The sequence below is a fragment of the Peromyscus maniculatus genome, chromosome 7 (assembly GCF_049852395.1).
Source record: "Peromyscus maniculatus bairdii isolate BWxNUB_F1_BW_parent chromosome 7, HU_Pman_BW_mat_3.1, whole genome shotgun sequence".
In the NCBI taxonomy this organism is placed as follows: Eukaryota; Metazoa; Chordata; class Mammalia; order Rodentia; family Cricetidae; genus Peromyscus; species Peromyscus maniculatus.
Genome location: NC_134858.1, coordinates 4,514,981 through 4,532,443, shown reverse-complemented (window position 1 = coordinate 4,532,443; position 17,463 = coordinate 4,514,981). Strand labels below are relative to the sequence as shown.

Here is a 17,463-nt window from a genome sequence, read left to right as displayed (position 1 = left end):
GATAAAGCCATATATACACAGCCAAAAAAAATGGACAGCTAAATTCAAAAACCATCAACAATTTCCAAAATTTAAAATCCTAAATCATAACATAACACTAGTAAAATTCAGGTGTTTCTGGTATATGGACTGCTCTCACCCAATGTGAGGTTGAACTGTTGACCTTGTGTACAACCTACTTCACAAATGAGTCTGTCAGATACGATAAGCCTATAGGCTAAAAATGATGCCCCAACACTGTGGAGAAACCTCAGGTGACTGTCCAGGCAGCTGGCTGTTTCTGTCGACTCACAAAATTTTTAAAAGCTGCTTTTGTACACTTCTTATTTTTATTTTTGTTAGCTAATATTATTTCCTTCTTGGGTCTCTGAGAAAGTTAAAGATTAGTTAGTTATACTTAAAGATTAATTAAGATAAAAAGTAAATTAGATACATTTTAAACTTACTAAAATAAGATAGATAAAAAAATTATTTTCTCTGATTTGTCAAATACAAATGGACTAGACATCGTTTAGGTATTTGTTACTTGTATATATTGTATATAGTTATTATACTTTTGTATATAGTTTTTCTTTTGTTAGTTATAACCTTTTGCCTTTTTTCTTTTTATTAAAATAAAAAAAATGTGGTGATATTTTATTTGTACTAAAATGTTATTTTAATTTTATGTTAATAAATAAAGTTGCCCTGGGGTCAAAGCTATTAGAGCCATAGTAAGAGCGTAGTGGTTAAAAGAACTAAATAAATTTCTGTGTGTTCAGGGATACAGCCAGTATTAGAGACATACGCCTTTAAGACCTAGAAGGCGGTACTTACAGACAGTGATGAAACAGTCATGTGGTTGGGTTTACAACCAATAAAAAAACAAAACAAAAAGATTATTTAAACAAAGACACAAAAAGTACCTCTCTCTCTCGGGAAAGCTAAAAACACTACAAGAGGTAAGATTTTATCTCTGAGCTCTGACCTCTCGGCTTTCTCTTTTACATTGGCTCTGTGTTTCTTATTTTAAAAAGACGATTGGTTACATCTACAGAGTGTCCTTAGTCTTGTGGCCCAGTGTCAGTCTTGATAGTGTTATCAGTCTCTTACCTTCTTTTGTAGATCATTGGACACCCTTATTTTAGATAAAATAACCAAGAACCTAGAAACACCTGGCCCGGACAACTGGTAACATAATGATTGTTAAGGTTTTCCTGTAATTACTAAGGTAAAACATACACACACAGCAACAACCCCAAAACAAAGACAAAACCAACAGTGGGAAATTAAGCCACTCAGGAAAGAGCAGATAGACTTTACAAGAGTAAAGGAATACAAGCCTTTCTGACAAGGTCTAGGAAGGTGCTGGTTGTGATTGATTGATTTTAGATGTATTCATTATATGTGTATGAGTGTTTTGTACCCCCCCCCCCCCCATCCTCGAGCTGGGGTTTCTAATCCTTGTTTGACACCGTGTGTTTGGGGCTGGGATCTTTTGTTTTGTTTTTGTTTTTGGAGACAGGGTTTCTCTGTGAAGCTTTGCGCCTTTCCTGGAACTCACTCTGTAGACCAGGCTGGCCCCGAACTCACAGAGATACGCTGGGCTCTGCCTCCCGAGTGCTGGGATTGAAGGCGAATCCCCATCCTCTGCAAAGAGCAACAAGCGCTCTTAATCGCAGATTCACCCTCCAGCCCCACTGATTTGGTTTTTTGAGACAGGGTATCCTTATGTAGCCAAGGCTGTCTTTTTGGCGTCCGAAATGCTCTGGCTACAGTCGTGGACCATCGTGCCCGGAAAAAGTGTGATTTTAAAATAGTAATCTCTTTTACAGCCCGACTGCAATTTAGTTGTGAACTGCTACCTCCCTATTTCACAGATGTCGACCGTGACACCCGACAGTGGTTTGCACGTGCAACGGAAACAGTAGAGCGCTGCATCTGAAGGGAAGACCGATGGATAGAGGAGGTGAGCTCTCGGCTCTTCTGATCGATGAGTGCGGGGATCCTCAGCCTTGGTCGCGCACGCGCGCCAGACGGCCTACTTCCGCTGCGCGCGCCGCCGGCGTGGAGCGGTCGCCATAGCGACGGCCCGTGGCAACGGCGAAGTGTGCGGGTCGGGCCGCCGAGGCTCTCCCGGTCCCTCTCCTCTGCGGCCATGGCGGGAGGCCCCGCGGACGTCCGCAAACTCTTCCTTTTCACGACCACGCAGAACTACTTCGGGCTGAGGCCGGAGCTCTGGGACCAGCCCCCGCTGAACAACTGCCCGGAGGTGAACAACTTCTTGGACGACGGCAACCAGATGCTGCTCCGGGTGCAGCGGTCCGACGCGGGGCTGGCGTTTTCCAACACGGTAGGGCGGCGTCCTGATGCCCAGGCCCGGCCTCCCTCCCTCACGTCCCAGGTCCTAACGCCAGGCCTGAAGGCATCCTCAGCCTCGCCCTGGAGCCCTGGGGTCCAAGCTGTCCGTGCTAGGCGGTGGAGTGCCCACCGGAGAGTAGGAGTTTCCCTGTCCACACGTGTGAATAGGAACGAAAAGCACCTTGACTGTTTCTTTTGAGACAGTCTGGCCTTTCCAGGCTGGCGCTCAACTCTGAGCCTTAAGCGATTTGACCGAATAACCCCGTTTACTTTATGGCATCTTTACTCTTTGCTTCCTTTGAACTGCAGTTTGGCCAATGTAGTGTGGACACAGCTAATTGATTGTTTTGAATATATTGTCTTTAATTTTTCCACCAGGCATAAGTCTAGTGATACAACATGGTAGTGCAACATTTCTTTCAAACACTAAGCTTTATGAAGAAGACATAAGATCATTTGTTTATCACTTTAGATTGATTTTGATGACACAAAGGACAAAGTGCTGGTGTTTTTCAAGCTCCGACCAGAAGTAATTACAGGTGACAATCTACATAACAACATTCTTGTTTCGTCTATGGTGGAGTCGCCTATCAATTCCCTTTACCAAGCGGTACGGCAGGTGTTCGCACCCATGCTGCTAAAGGTGAGTGGCGTGCTTGTGGATTATTTTTAGGTCAGTATTTTGGTCAGCATGGAAACAGACGTACATATTATTTGATTCACTGTTTAATGTGTTTTAGTTTATTTATTGAAATTCTTTATGGTATTGGGGGTTGTGTCAGACGTCTGTTACTTTAGGCTTTGTTGAGGAAAACTGAACGAAGCTATGAAATGCAGCTCACATCATCGCTTACATAGCCGTCCTAGATGATTTTATAAAATGTTACCTGTGGAAGAGGAAGCTGAGGCAGGCTCTCCGGGAAGCAGAGCTTGTGGCGTTAGTGCTTGGACAGTGTGTTTCTGAAGCTGCGATGCTGTGAGCGGTGTTTGCTCTTCTCCGCTTTTCTTTAGGACCAGGAATGGAGCAGGAACTTTGATCCTAAACTTCAGAATCTTTTGAGTGAGCTAGAAGCTGGATTGGGTGTGGTTCTGCGAAGATCAGATACTAATGTACCCAAGCTGAAGCTCAAGGAAGATGACACCAGAGGTACGTAGCGACACACGGAGCTTTGTTCCAGAACTCATCGGAGTTCTAGTATTGGCATTATTATTTCTGTATCTTGCTTAGAGAAAGCACGTGAGAGCGATTACTTGTGTCTTGAGTGTGTATGTGAGTGCCATTGCACACTTGCAGAGGTCAAAGGACAGTCTGCAGCAGTCAGCGCTCTCCTTCAGCTTTTGCAGCCCTGGGATCAAACTCAGGTTGTCAAGATTAGTGGCAAGCACCTTTAACACTGTGCTGCCTTTCTGGTCTTCAGAATAACCATCAGTGCTGGCTAGTTTTATGCTAATTTGGTACAAGCTATAGTCATGCGAGAGGAGGAGACCTTGATGGAGAAAATGCATCCATAAGATGCATAGGTAAGCCTGTAGGGCATTTTAATTAGTGACCGATGGGGGCGCGCCCAGCCCATTGCAGGTGGTGCTACACTGGAGCTCTAATCCTGGGGGGAGGGTTTGGACAAACCATGGGGAGCGAGCCAGTAAGCAGCACCCTCCATGGCCTCTGCATCAGCTTCTGCCTTTAGGTTCCTGCCCTGTTTGAGTTCCTGTCCTGACTTCCTTTAATGGTGAACAGTACCATGGATGAGTAAGCCAGAGAAACCCTTTGGTTCCCAAGTTGATTTGGTCATGGTGTTTCATTGCAAAAAGAGTAACTCTAACTAGGGCCCCATCTGTGACAAACTCAAAGTATAAAGTGATCATTTCATGGGCCAGTTGGTGGTGGCACATGCCTTCAGTCCCAGCACTTGGGAGGCAGAGGCAGGCAGATCTCTGTGAGTTTGAGGACAGCCTGGTCTACAGAGCAGGTTCCAGGACAGCCAAAGCTACACAGAGAAACCTGTGTCAAAAGACCAAAAAAAAAGAAAAAAGAAAAAAACAAAAACAAAGCCAAAACCAAAGCCAAAACCAACCCCCCCCCCCAATGATCATTTCATTAATACAATTAGCAAATAACTGTATTGCTTCCCAAATTTCTTTTGGTGTTTTTGGGTCTTCTGTGATTATAAGCTTTTAAAAAGTGAATAGAGTATATAGGTTTGGAGAAGAAATCTTTTAAAACACTGGGTAGTTTATAGAAGTTGAAAATAGAGTGGTTACGTACAGTGCTTATATTCTGTGACACGTGCCTTGAATGCGACTTACCTGACCATACTTTCTCAGTAAAGAACATCAGAGCTGTCTGGTACTTGCATTTTTGGCATGGTGGTTTAAGATCAATTTAAAGCTTAAAAATAGAAACACTGTGGCACCAAGCAGACCTCAGAAAGGGCATTGTTTACAATATGAAAAAGGAAACTAGTGGGTAAATCATAGCTTCGACTTCACCAAGAGCATGTGTATCTGACACCACAGGTAGTTTACTGTCTTAATACAGAATGTGGGAGTGATGTGGAAGGGCTGGCTATACCTTGTGAAGGCAGCAGACCACCAACTTTTATGGTATAATATATTTTATCTGAAACTACTTATAATTTTACTGTGGTATAAATTCATACTAATGAACAAAATAAAATGTATAACATACAGATAATATTTAAAAATATTAGAAGCACAAATTGTATTTGCTCAAATAATCAAGTAGATTCTTTTTAAAACTTACTTCCAGAGAATAGTAAACTTACTTTCAGCATATGATTAAACACACAGTAATTATCTAGTTCATTGGGATATTTGAAAGAGAATTTAAAAATAAAACTATTTTGCTTATACTTTCAAATTAAGTTGAAAATACTCATTGATTAAGTAAGAAATTACTGATGATAGGGGTTGAGAGGTCATTTTCTGTCCATCTTCTGGACTAAACCTAAATCAACAGATGAGCCAAACAGTGTTACGCCTTTTTTCTTTCCAATAGTAGTTGACTTTTTTCTTCTTTTTTTTTTTTTTTTAGGTATTCTCACACCAAGTGATGAGTTCCAGTTTTGGATAGAACAAGCTCATCGTGGAAATAAACAGATTAGTAAAGAGCGAGCCAGTTATTTTAAGGAATTATTTGAAACAATTGCAAGGGTATGTGAGTCGCACATAGTTTGTATATTAGACTTCTTGTAAATGAACTTTAGGATTCAATTTTCAGTGTCTTTTTCTCTTATAAAATCTACTAGACAGTTGTAAGCAAGATACATAGTTTATAGACCCCAGAATTTACTTATGCTGTATGTTTAAAATATGTAAAACATAGAAATGAAAACATTAAATTCTAATCTCTAGGAAATAATTTTCCTCAACAACAAATACAGTTTTCTGCAAGTACTGGGAGGGAAACAGAGTCAGGAGCCTTCAGAAGCCTGCGATGTCCCAGTGGTGGAAGTGCTCGCCCTGCGGGCGCGAGGCCAGCGTTCAGACCCCACGCGGGTCTGTAACCCCAGTGCTAGGATGGAGACATGAGGACTGGGGTTAGCTGCTAGCTCGCTGACAGAGTCCAAGTGGAGAGATCTGGGTTCTTTGAGACCCAGTATCAAAGAAAAAATGTGGAGAGGGATACAGGAGTGTACACAAAGATGACGTTTGGTCTCCACATGTGCATCCACAAACAAGTGCTCACTTATACACACGCATACATGCACACATAAGATGTGCATTTATCACACACACACAAAATCAGTAAACTAACAGATTTGTTTGTGTAGAGGTAATACATTCTTTTGATGGAATGTATAAACTAGTATTTCAAAGTAATTTAAAAGATGAAGTCCTATTATTTTATGCCTATTTGATTTTCCCTTGCTGTATATTCTTAGGGACTTAGTAAGTGATTATTTTAAGTATGATTGCAGTAATAGCATTAAATTTTTTTTTTTTTTTTTTTGGTTTTTTCGAGACAGGGTTTCTCTGTGTAGCTTTGCGCCTTTCCTGGAGCTCACTTGGTAGCCCAGGCTGGCCTCGAACTCACAAAGATCCGCCTGCCTCTGCCTCCCGAGTGCTGGGATTAAAGGCGTGCGCCACCACGCCCGGCTCAGCATTAAATTTTTTTTCTACTATTATTTCATCAATAGTATTGTATTTATTTTTTAAAATGTTATTTCAGAGTTTAGTATTGTGGTATGTGTGTGCATGATGTGTGTGGGCAAGTGTGCCTTGGCACATGTGTAGAGGTCAGATGAGGACAACTTTGTGGAGTCAGTTCTTTCCTTTCACCTTTATTTGGGTCCCAGAGGTCACACTCAGGTCACTAGCCTTGTGTGGCAGGTGCCTTTACCACTGAACCCCCTCGCCAGTTTCAATAGTGCCATTTTAATGGTGTATTTGAAGTATGTTAAAGCTTGTTTTGATGACAATGATGAAATGTAGAATAATGAATTTGTGCTGCTCTTATTGTTAGTCACCACATTACACAGCACGGCACACAAGATAAAGAACATGGGAGTTACAGTGGGCCGTGTGTATGTCCTGCTGTAGCCGCCTCTGCTGGTAATATACATAAACCCAATGTAAAGAAAACTCGGCTAAGGGTGTAAATAAATGGTCTTTCTACTGTCATTTTCCAGCCTTTTATGAAATTTATGTTTATGGAGAATATTTGCATAAAGAAGTCAGAATAGGGGAGGGGACATTAGATTTCCAGCATTTGAGCAGTCTGGAAACATTCCCAATGTGTTACGTAATGCATGGATATAACTGTGTTTCAATATGAATGCATTTTGGTTTCAGGAATTTTATAACTTGGACAGTCTGTCCTTGCTAGAAGTTGTTGACTTGGTGGAGACGACTCGGGATGTTGTAGATGATGTGTGGAGACAAACAGAACACGATCATTACCCTGAGTCACGCATGCTGCATCTCCTAGATATTATAGGTATAGAAATAAGCTTTGGGGAATTTGCAAACTCATCTCTCTCTCTCTCTCTCTCTCTCTCTCTCTCTCCCTCTCCCTCCCTCTGTCTCCCTCTCCTTCCTTCCTTTCTCTTCCTTAGTTCTTACTTAAAATGCTCATTAATGTAATACTTGCTATTTAAAGTAAGTTTTAATAAGTCATATAGATTTATCTACAATACATTTTTGTTTATAGTTGATTTAGTTCATGTATGTGAAATATTTCGATCATTAATAGAACTAAATTTATATATTTAGTGTTTATGTATGTTAATTAATTAAAACTTTTACTTAAATATTTATTTGTGTGTGTAGTACCTACAGAGACCAGAAGAGGGTTTTTGATTCCTTGGACCTGGAGTTGGAAGCATTTGTGAATCACCTGAAGTGGGTGTTGGGATCTGAACTTACGTCCTCTGATAGAGCAGTGTCTTAGTGAGGGTTTCTGTTGCTGTGAAGAAACACCATGACCACAGTAATTGTTATAAAGGAAAACATTTAATTGGAGCTGGCTTACAGTTTCAGGGGTTTAGTCCATTATCATCATGGTGGGATATGGTGGTGAGCAGGCAGACATTGTTAGGAGAAGGAGCTGAGAGTAAATACATCTTGATCCACAACAGAATGTCGAGCAACAGGAAGTGAGCTGAGACACTGGGCATGGCTTGAGCATATATGAGACCTCCTCCATTTCCTCTACCAAGGCCATACCTACTCCAACAAAGCCACACCTCCCACCAGTGCCACTCCCTATGAGCTTATGGGGGTCAGTTACATTCAGATGACCACAAGCAGTAAGCAGTCTTAACTGCCAAGACCTTTCTCCAGTCTGCCTCATATGTTCATTTGACCACAATTTCATATGAACTGAAAAATGATTTGAAAACAAACTGGTTTATATTTCAGTCGTACATATTTGACTCAGAAAAAAGTGCCCTTTCCATTGTCCCTTAGAGCGTGAGGTGCGCAAGCTGACGGAGGTGGGTGCAGCAGCGCCTTTGTCGTGGCCAAGTCAGCAGCAGGTGCTGTAGCCAGCCCAGAGCGATGGATTCTAATAGGTACCATGTGTTGACTATCAAGATTGTAAGCTAATGTCAGTGTGCACATATGTGTTTATAAAGACAGTTATTTTATAAACGATGGCAGTCTAAGACTGGGTAGGCAGTGTTTTGTAGATTCTTAGTTGCTAATGCCTTTGTTAATTTTTTTCCTAAGTATATATTTTATAATTCCATATAAAATATTTTCATATCATCTTGCTTTATGTCTTATTAGGTGGTTCATTTGAAAGGTTTGTTCAAAAAAAACTGGGAAGTTTGAAACTATGGGAAGATCCTTATTATCTTGTGAAAGAAAACCTGAAAGCTGGCATTTCAATTTGTGAACAGTGGGTGATAGTCTGCAGTCACCTCACAGGGCAGGTGTGGCAGCGCTATGTACCTCATCCATGGAAAAGTGAAAAGTATTTTCCTGAAACTCTTGATAGGCTGGGCAAGCGCCTAGAGGAGGTACCAGTTTGATTGTCTTGTTGTCTTTAAGTGGAAGTGATTTTCACTAGTCTGTGAGTGCATTTTACAACTGACAAACATGTGAAAGAAAGGATTGATGGTTTGGGTGAACAGAGGATGAATGTCATAATAAGTTTTGACCTGCTTTGGTGCAGGTTGAGGTACAGAGTGGCCACTGAGTCCTAGCTTCCTCTTTTTCTTAGGTACATGAGTGTGTGGTCAGCATGTTAGTGTGAGCAAGTGGTCAACACTTTAGCTATGAAATTCTGTTTTGTTCTTTGTTGTAAAAAATGTGACACACTTTTCCCTGTGTGGGAGCACTCAAGCTTTTTCTTTGCTACTGACATTGCTTCAAACTTTGGCCCTCTTTGTAAGATGTACTCTGTGGAAATATTTGAAGCAGTTTCTCATTTACTTCAGGTATGAGCTTGCATAAAAAAATTGCATATTTAGCTTTAAAGGAAAGGCAAAATGAAATTGCAGAAATAATTCTGTCTTCTTAGGACAAACACAGTTTAAAAAATACAAACATGAGGCCGGGCGTTGGTGGCGCACGCCTTTAATCCCAGCACTCGGGAGGCAGAGCCAGGCGGATCTCTGTGAGTTCGAGGCCAGCCTGGGCTACCAAGTGAGCTCCAGGAAAGGCGCAAAGCTACACAGAGAAACCCTGTCTCGAAAAACCAAAAAAAAAAAAATACAAACATGAAGCCGGGTGGTGGTGGCACACGCCTTTAACCCCAACACTCGGGAGGCAGAGGCAGGCGGATCTCTGTGAGTTCAAGGCCAGGCTGGACTACAGAGTAAGTTCCAGGACAGGCGCCAAAGCTACCCAGAGAAACCCTGTCTCAGAAACAAAAAAAACATGAACAAGTGAACTACTTTCAGTTTTATTCATTTTACAAGAGCCACTGTAAGGAAATTTATGAACACTTTAGGTAGGTTTAGATCCACGTACACACTTTACTTCATTTAATACATTTTATGTTTTAATGTCTTACATTTTAGGTCTTGGCTATTCGAACAATTCATGAGAAACTCTTGTATTTTTTACCGGCCAGTGAGGAGAGAATCATTTGCTTGTCTCGAGTATTTGAGCCTTTTACTGGCGTGAACCCTGTGCAGTACAATCCGTATACTGAGGTGGAGTCTAGCTATGTTTATGTCTTCAATTTCTTTTGTGTTCTTGAGTTTTAAAGATTGCTTTTTAAAATTTTACAGTCTAACAGTATAATTAATTTGTTTAGCCATTATGGAAAGCTGCAGTGTCTCAGTATGAAAAAATCATTGCACCCGCTGAACAGAAAATAGCAGGGAAATTAAAGAATTATATTTCAGAAATTCAAGATAGTCCTCAGCAGGTAAGATATTGAAGTATTTTACTCTATACAATTTTCCCTTAAGCTGTTACACTGTGAGTGTGGTGGAATTGAGATGAACATGCACTTTGTCTGTCTTCTGTGAGCTTCTTCAAGCATTTCTGAAGTACAAGGAACTGGTGAAGCGTCCGACAATAAGCAAAGAGCTGATGTTAGAGAGAGAGACGCTGCTGGCCAGACTCGGGGACTCAGCTAAAGGTAGCGTTCCCGAGAAATGCTTCTGTCGGTGGGTTTTTCCTTGATGCTTGTTGTTCAGGATTCAAAGCTTTAGTCATTTTATGACAAAGATTGGTTTATTCATGATATACATGATAGATTTGTTTTTATTTTATTTTTTATAACTTATTTAAATTATTTTATGTGCATGTCTTACCTGCATATATGTTTGTGCACGATGTGCATTCTTGGTTACCATGGAGGCCAGAAGAGGGTGTCGGATCCCCTAGAATTGTGACAGTTGTGAACTGTGGGTGCTGGAAATGGATGACTTGTAACTGCTGTGCCATCTCTCCAGCCCCTGGATTTGTTTTTAAATTAGCAGGTTGTTTTTCTGTACCTTATTTAGTGCACTGTCTTAGTTTCTTTTCTTTTGCTGTGATAAAATGCTCTGACGGAAGCAAGTCAAGGAATGGAGGATTTATTTTAACTGACAGTTGAAGCTGTCCTCCATCACAGTGGGGAAGTCAGGGAGGCAGGCGCTTGAAGCCGCTGGTCCTGTTCCACCCACAGCCAGAAGCGAAAGAACAGTGATGCACACAGTGCTCGTGCCTCGCTGGCTTCTCCGTCCTGTGCAGTCAGGGCCCCTCCCATTAGGGTGTCTTCCCACCTCAGCTGACATGCAGTCAGCTCCCTAGGGCCTGCACTCCAGGGGGTTCTGTGCGGTGTCAAGTTGACGGCACTGTCATCAATAGACACTAAGGTTCTTGTGGTGCAGTGAGGACCAACATCCACAACATTCCCAACGAGGCTTGAAATGTACTTCTTCTGTGTAATTGATGTGATTTGATGATACAGATTTCCGACTGGACTTTGAGAACCGGTGCCGAGGGATTCCTGGTGATGCATCTGGGCCACTTTCTGGCAAAAATCTCTCAGAAGTTGTCAATAATATTGTTTGGGTTCGTCAGTTGGAATTGAAGGTACTTGTTTTAATATAGAAGGACAGTGAACATTCAAAATGTTCTAAGTTAAGGCATGTGATGGGGACTCTAAAGCTGCTGTGAAAATCCTGGGCTCCCCCTGCATGCAATTATTTTGTTCCTTGTTGTGACCAAATCCTGGGAACAGTTAAAGGGAAGAGGAATTTCCCATGGTCTCCAGCTGGTTGCTGCAGCTCCATGTGTGGTGGCTGGAGCTTATGACATGGCATCTTGGCAGGTCAGGAAGCAGAGAGCTGGTGCAGACCCTTACTAAGTTGTGGTCTTTATCTCTACCCCATGGCTATGCATGTCAGGGAGGCTCGATGTCTAAGGGATACTTCAGTTTCCCAAAACAGTGCCATCAGCTGGGGATCATGTGCTCAAATGCCTAATCCAGCAGGATGCAGTTTACCTTCATGCCTTAATAACATGTAATTTTCATGGAAATGTGTAGGACTCTGAGAACAAATGTGTGGCGAAGATTCTGACGAGGTTCATTTTTTATATAGAGATGATTGTCAAATTGGGTCACTAGTGTCTTTGAAAGCATCTGTGAGGACTACTGTATTCTTGACACTAGATTCAATAGATATCCTGATGATTTTAAAGTCTATCTGCAAGTATTTTTATGTCACTAGATCACTTTAGTTTAGAAGTTAAAGGAGAGTTGGAAAGTCATTCTACATAATTGTCCATGACGGTGTAATTAAAGCTGACCTAGGACTCCTTTGGACCTACTATCAATACGTATAGTTTTGTATCTGACCTGTATAATAAACACTAATTGATTGATAATAATTAATTGCATGTGGTCTGTGTTCAAGGGCAAAAGGTCAAGGAATATTAATAAAACCTGCTTCTTACTCAAATTTGTACCTTTGAACTATATTCTGAAATATTTCACGTCTTTTTTCTATCAGTTCTTTTTTTGAATGTACCAGAATGGGCAGTTATGGAGGAAGGTATTTTTTCTGTCTTAGCTGACATTCAAATCTGACTATTTTTTTGAGCTATTAACAAGGTATTTAGTTAACAACTGGTATTATTGTGAGCATGTTTAGGAATAAACTTCCTGGGGTTTCTCAAAAGGAGTGAGCACAGCTCTCGTGTGGCTTGCCTTTCCTTCATTTTACCTTCCTATTATGCTTTGTTCTCGGGCTGTCCTCTTGGGTTTTATTATTCTGAGTTTGTATAATTCAGAAGTCAGTAAGAGAGTGATACACTTATTCCTTATGGAAAAGCTTTTTTTCCCTGTTTACAAATGATAGGAAAGTAATTTTTGAGTCTCAGGTCAGAGAAAGGCCTCCTTATTTGACGGTAAAATTCTGTTAGCATTAATGCATCTTTGGCATTTACTTTTTAAGGTAGATGATACCATCAAGATTGCAGAAGCGCTTTTGTCTGACCTGTCAGGATTTCGGTCTTTCCATCGGAGTGCTGAAGATCTCTTGGACCAGTTTAAGTTGTACGAACAAGAGCAGTTTGATGACTGGTCCAGGGAAGTTCAGTCAGGGTTGTCTGATTCCAGGTCAGGTTTGTGGTAAGTGCATTCCCCTGAACGGTCAACAGAAGCCCCTGTGTTAGTAATCCATGTGGCAAGGTGGAAGGAGCCCTTGTCCTCTCTACAGACTTGCTGCTGCTTCTTCATGAGTCATTGCATTTAAAACATTTTTACTTTTTTATCTTAGAGATTTTTAAAAAATTATTGTTGTGTATGTATGTGTGAATGTCACATGTGTGCTCCAGTGCCCTAAGAGGCCAGAAGGGGCACAGGATTGTGAGAATTGAAGGAGACTGTGGGCCCCTGACTTAGGTGTTGGAAATGAACTTGGGTCCTCTAGGAGAGTAGGACCACCTCACTGGCCCTGAGTACACTTTAAGTCCCTGATGATTCAACTGCAGTTGACTGCTTACCTCTCTCTCTATTCACGTGTCTATTCCCTGGAACTGTAGATAAATTTTTGAGAATTAAACATTCTTTCTCTCATGATGCTTTATTATCAAGTATTCATGCATTTTTTCTACTTTTTTACATTACCATTGTATGCATAAATACTTTGAATTGCAAATTATATTATTTTTAAACCCTTTAAGAAAGAAGTATTTTCTCATGACATCTCAAAATAGTAAGCCTTTGGTAAGTATATACTGAATTTTATTCAATATTTTACTAGTTACCATTATTTTAATAGCAATTTCTTAGGCTACGACTAGAAACATTTCTTTGTACCTACAGTCAGTTTTCCCCAGTATATTATTATCTATACTTTTAGATACTTACCACATCTCCTATTATACTACCGGGACTCAAACTCATGGCCTCAATTGAGCATGTGTTTTACATCTGAGCTATACCTTTAGCCTTTCTGTTTTTCTTCAACAGATACAGTTTCCTTATGTTATCTAGGGTTGGTCTTAAATTCATGGTCCTGCCTTGAATAACTAAGAGTATATGTTATTTTGTCTTTTTTTTTTTTTCCAGAGCTGAGGACCGAACCCAGGGCCTTGCGCTTGCTAGGCAAGCGCTCTACCACTGAGCTAAATCCCCAACCCCCTAAGAGTATGCCACTATCATTTTTTTAATTTTTTTTTTAAAGAAACTGTTCATAGCATGAAGTTTTCTGCCCTCCCCCTCCTTCCTAGTACAAGGATGGTCAATTCAAAAGTGATGTTCACTTGAATAAATAATGTAGTTCCCTGACTACAATTCTGGGTCAGGAGAAAGAATAGAGGAACCCAGGGGTTCTATGGTACAGTGACTATAATTTTGTGCCATTTAGTGTTTTCCTTCCTACTTAGAGCTGAAAATATGAGCGATGTTCCGGACTCATCCTCTAGAACAGATGGCTGTAGTTAGCCAGGTTTATAGCATAGTTCACTTTGTCAGGGTAGTTCCTGTTGTGATCTCTGTAAGCAGTGGGTCAGATCTGAGGTCTGCTGCAGGTGAGCCTGCTGAGCCTTTTCCATCCTGACTTTCTGTCTCAACAAGGTCTTCCTCCTCCCTTTATTTTGGTATAAAACCTTTTCTAGTCTCGAGAAGAATCAGGGTGCTGCTGAACACATCTTTTGAAATCCTAGTGTATGCAAACTTTTAAAAAAGGCAAAAGGCCACCACTGTAGTCTTGACACGTTTCTGAGTACACACAGGAGTGCTGGGTCTTCTTTTAAGCCACCAAAGCATCTCCTTCTGTCAGTTTGTTGGAGGGTCAGGTAAGGAAAGTGGATGCATTTTTCCTTTGCTTCCTGATCACTTTCTAAGAAGACTTGTGAGTTAACTCAAGTTTGAAAATGATTTGAAAGAGTGAACACAATGTAGACCATAGTAAATCACAGTAACTTCTGCCTAAGAATGATGAGTGTTTCTATAGTCGATGCTGATTTGAGTACCCTAAGGTACTTTTATTATTAAAATCTTAACCAAAGAAAGGACAGATTGAAAGAGTAGAAGATTCAAGCATTTGAGTGTCTCTGCTCTTAGCTGCTTGGTTTTTGTCATTGGCCCTTTACTAAAGCATGAAGGCACAAGCAGACTAAAACCATCCTGGGCACCTTTAGAAAACGGGGCAGAGCCTTTCCTTGATGTCAGCCTTGACTCTTGGCTCAGTGTGAAGGTGGATTTTTCTGGTCTACAAAGTGCTCGTGTAACACTCACGTAGTGACATATTTTGGACACTGCAGTTTGTTTTCAAAGTCTGGATTGTGAGACAACACAGGAAGAACTTTATTTTTTAACATGGTCACAGCTCTGTTTAAAAGACAGTTGCACAGCAGTGTTGACTTCAGTCTTCAGTGAGAAGTTCTTGAGGCAGTCAGCACACTGCCTCCACACCTTCACACGAGAGCACTGTCACCGGACCCCACATAGATACAGAATGCAAAACCAGCCCGTACCTGGAAGTTTGAAAACGCTACTCCACAAAGTTAAATAAGTCTTAAAAGTTGTCTACAGGCTCTGCATGTTTTTTCAAACCAAATAACCAAATAATTTTGATTGCAAAAGGGATGATTGATAACAAAACCAATATGTCATTTTCTTTTGAAGAATAGACAGGAAAAACAGAATTGTAAAGCCTGATTAGAAAGATTTTTTTGTCCCTTTTTAAAAACTATTAGATTTGCAGAATAGTTGAAGTGTTTTTTAAAATCAGTTTCATCCGACAAAAGAACAATGAAGCTTCAAAGATTCCTGTTTCTCTCTTTTTTTCCTCTTTCTTTTGTAGTATTGAGGCTAACAGCCGAATTATGGAGTTGGATCCTAATGATGGGTCATTAAAAGTGCATTATTCTGACCGTTTGGTCATTCTTCTGCGGGAAGTCCGTCAGCTTTCCGCCCTGGGCTTTGTCATTCCTGCCAAAATACAGCAGGTTGCAAACGTTGCCCAGAAGTTCTGCAAGCAAGCCATCATTCTTAAGCAAGTATGATGACACTTTTGATGATGTTCTTGTTCTTGGTTCATAATCCTAAATGAGACTGTTGAGGGCTTTGTTTTCTGCTTTTAATTTTTTATGCTTCTGTAATAGCTTATTAACTTGTGAATTCAGGGTTTGCTAATGACTAAGTTAAAATCTGCTGTTAATCTATCTAGGGATTTTTAAACTTAAGACAATATTGCCATTAATTTTCATTCAAAAACCATTTGGAAAAATGATGTATTATTCCTTCTTTCTCTCCCATTCTAACTTCTCCACTCTTTTTTTTTTTCCTTCCTTTTTCTTATTACTTGGAAAGGTCTTAAAGGAACTTCTGTCTTTTAGACATTCATAGAAGATTCCCAGGCTCCTTGGTCTTGGTTTACTTTTTTGTACCATGTTGTAGTTTTCCCTGTTTAAAACAAACACTTATACCTGGCTGTCCACCCCTTGAATCAGGTCCTAGGTCACCTGACAGCTTTGGCCTTCTCTGAAGTGTTGTGCACTGTAGCAAATACTTGAGAGAATCAACTTAGAAGAGAAAGTGTGCTTGGGTCACAGATGTGCAAGTTTCAGCCCTTGTTTTGTTCTCTTGCTTTTGGGCAAATATCAAGGTAGCACATGTAGGAGCATGGGGCTTAAAGCCACTTATCCTTTTAAGAGCATAGATTGCCATTGCTCTAAAGACCTTCTACTAAGTCCCACCCCTTTTTAATTAATTAATTACTTGAGACAAGGTCTCACTATATAGCCCTGGCTGGCCTGGGACTAGCTATGTAGACCAGGCTGGCTTTGGATCCGCCTGCCTCTGCTTCTCAAGTGTTAGGGTTAAAGGTGTGTGCCACCACTCCCAGGCCCACTTCTTTTGAGAAAATATTTTTTATTTATTCTTTGACAGTTTCATAATGTGTGCAATTTATCTCTCTTGATCATTCTGACTCCAATTGTCCCCCCCCCCCCACTCCCCAACACAACCTCTTTCCATCTGATTTCCTCCGTAACTCACTGAGTTCTGTGAGTGCTGTCCACATGGGCATGGGTGTGGGGCCTCCACTTAGTATGGGTGAGTCACTGGAGGCCACAGCCCTCAAAAATGACTCTCATTTCCACAGCAGCCCCGAGCTACTGGTAGCTTCCCAGCTAGGGTGAGGTCCTGTGAGTTCAGTGTTGGAATGTTGTCTTGATCGTGTACAGAAACCACGGCTGCTGAGAGTCCGTACTTGAAGGCCAGGCCGTGTCCGAAGGCAGCACTTGACTGTGCTCCCCCCGTGTTATCTCCACCTTGCCATGCTGTCCACCATGGTCCCTTTAGCCTTGGCAAAGGGTTGGTAAGACCTTTCAACGAGGGTTGAACACTCAGTAGTCATTTTCTCAGCCTTTTGACTAATTATGGCTTTTCACATTAACTACTGCCCACTGAGAAAAGAAGCTTCTCTGACCAAGGTTGAGAGCTGCACTGTTTTATGGTTATCAAAATAAATATTTAGAGCGCAGTTGGCAACATGAGCATTTAGTACAGCCTCAACTGTAGGTCTTTTTCTCACCACTGGAGCCTTTCTGGCCATTTGATTGGGTTTACAGTACCAGACATGAATTCCCTTCTGTGGAGCAGGCCTGAGGTCCAATCAGAGAGCAGTTTGCTACCCCTGTACCAGTCATGCCAGCATTGCAGCAGTTGGTACATTTTACCTGGTGGTCAGTGTTGTCATAGGA

The 17,463-nt window shown here is 41.2% G+C and overlaps 1 protein-coding gene across 4 annotated transcripts in view; it reads left to right on the top strand.

Moving 5' to 3' along the window:
- The first annotated feature begins 2,051 nt into the window (after nt 1-2,051).
- Dync2h1 (dynein cytoplasmic 2 heavy chain 1) overlaps nt 2,052-17,463 on the top strand; it is a 237,405-nt gene continuing 221,993 nt past the window's right edge. For all 4 annotated transcript variants that reach the window (XR_013052597.1, XM_016002328.3, XM_006983760.4 and 1 more), the window contains exons 1-12: nt 2,052-2,332; nt 2,813-2,983; nt 3,352-3,487; nt 5,396-5,514; nt 7,156-7,300; nt 8,593-8,825; nt 9,831-9,965; nt 10,070-10,183; nt 10,288-10,399; nt 11,216-11,340; nt 12,705-12,880; nt 15,561-15,756. Coding sequence is in view for 3 of the 4 variants with exons in the window: in XM_016002328.3 (XP_015857814.2) it covers nt 2,138-2,332; nt 2,813-2,983; nt 3,352-3,487; nt 5,396-5,514; nt 7,156-7,300; nt 8,593-8,825; nt 9,831-9,965; nt 10,070-10,183; nt 10,288-10,399; nt 11,216-11,340; nt 12,705-12,880; nt 15,561-15,756 (1,857 nt within the window). In the remaining variant the exon portion in view is untranslated. The remainder of the gene's footprint in view (nt 2,333-2,812; nt 2,984-3,351; nt 3,488-5,395; nt 5,515-7,155; nt 7,301-8,592; nt 8,826-9,830; nt 9,966-10,069; nt 10,184-10,287; nt 10,400-11,215; nt 11,341-12,704; nt 12,881-15,560; nt 15,757-17,463) is intronic.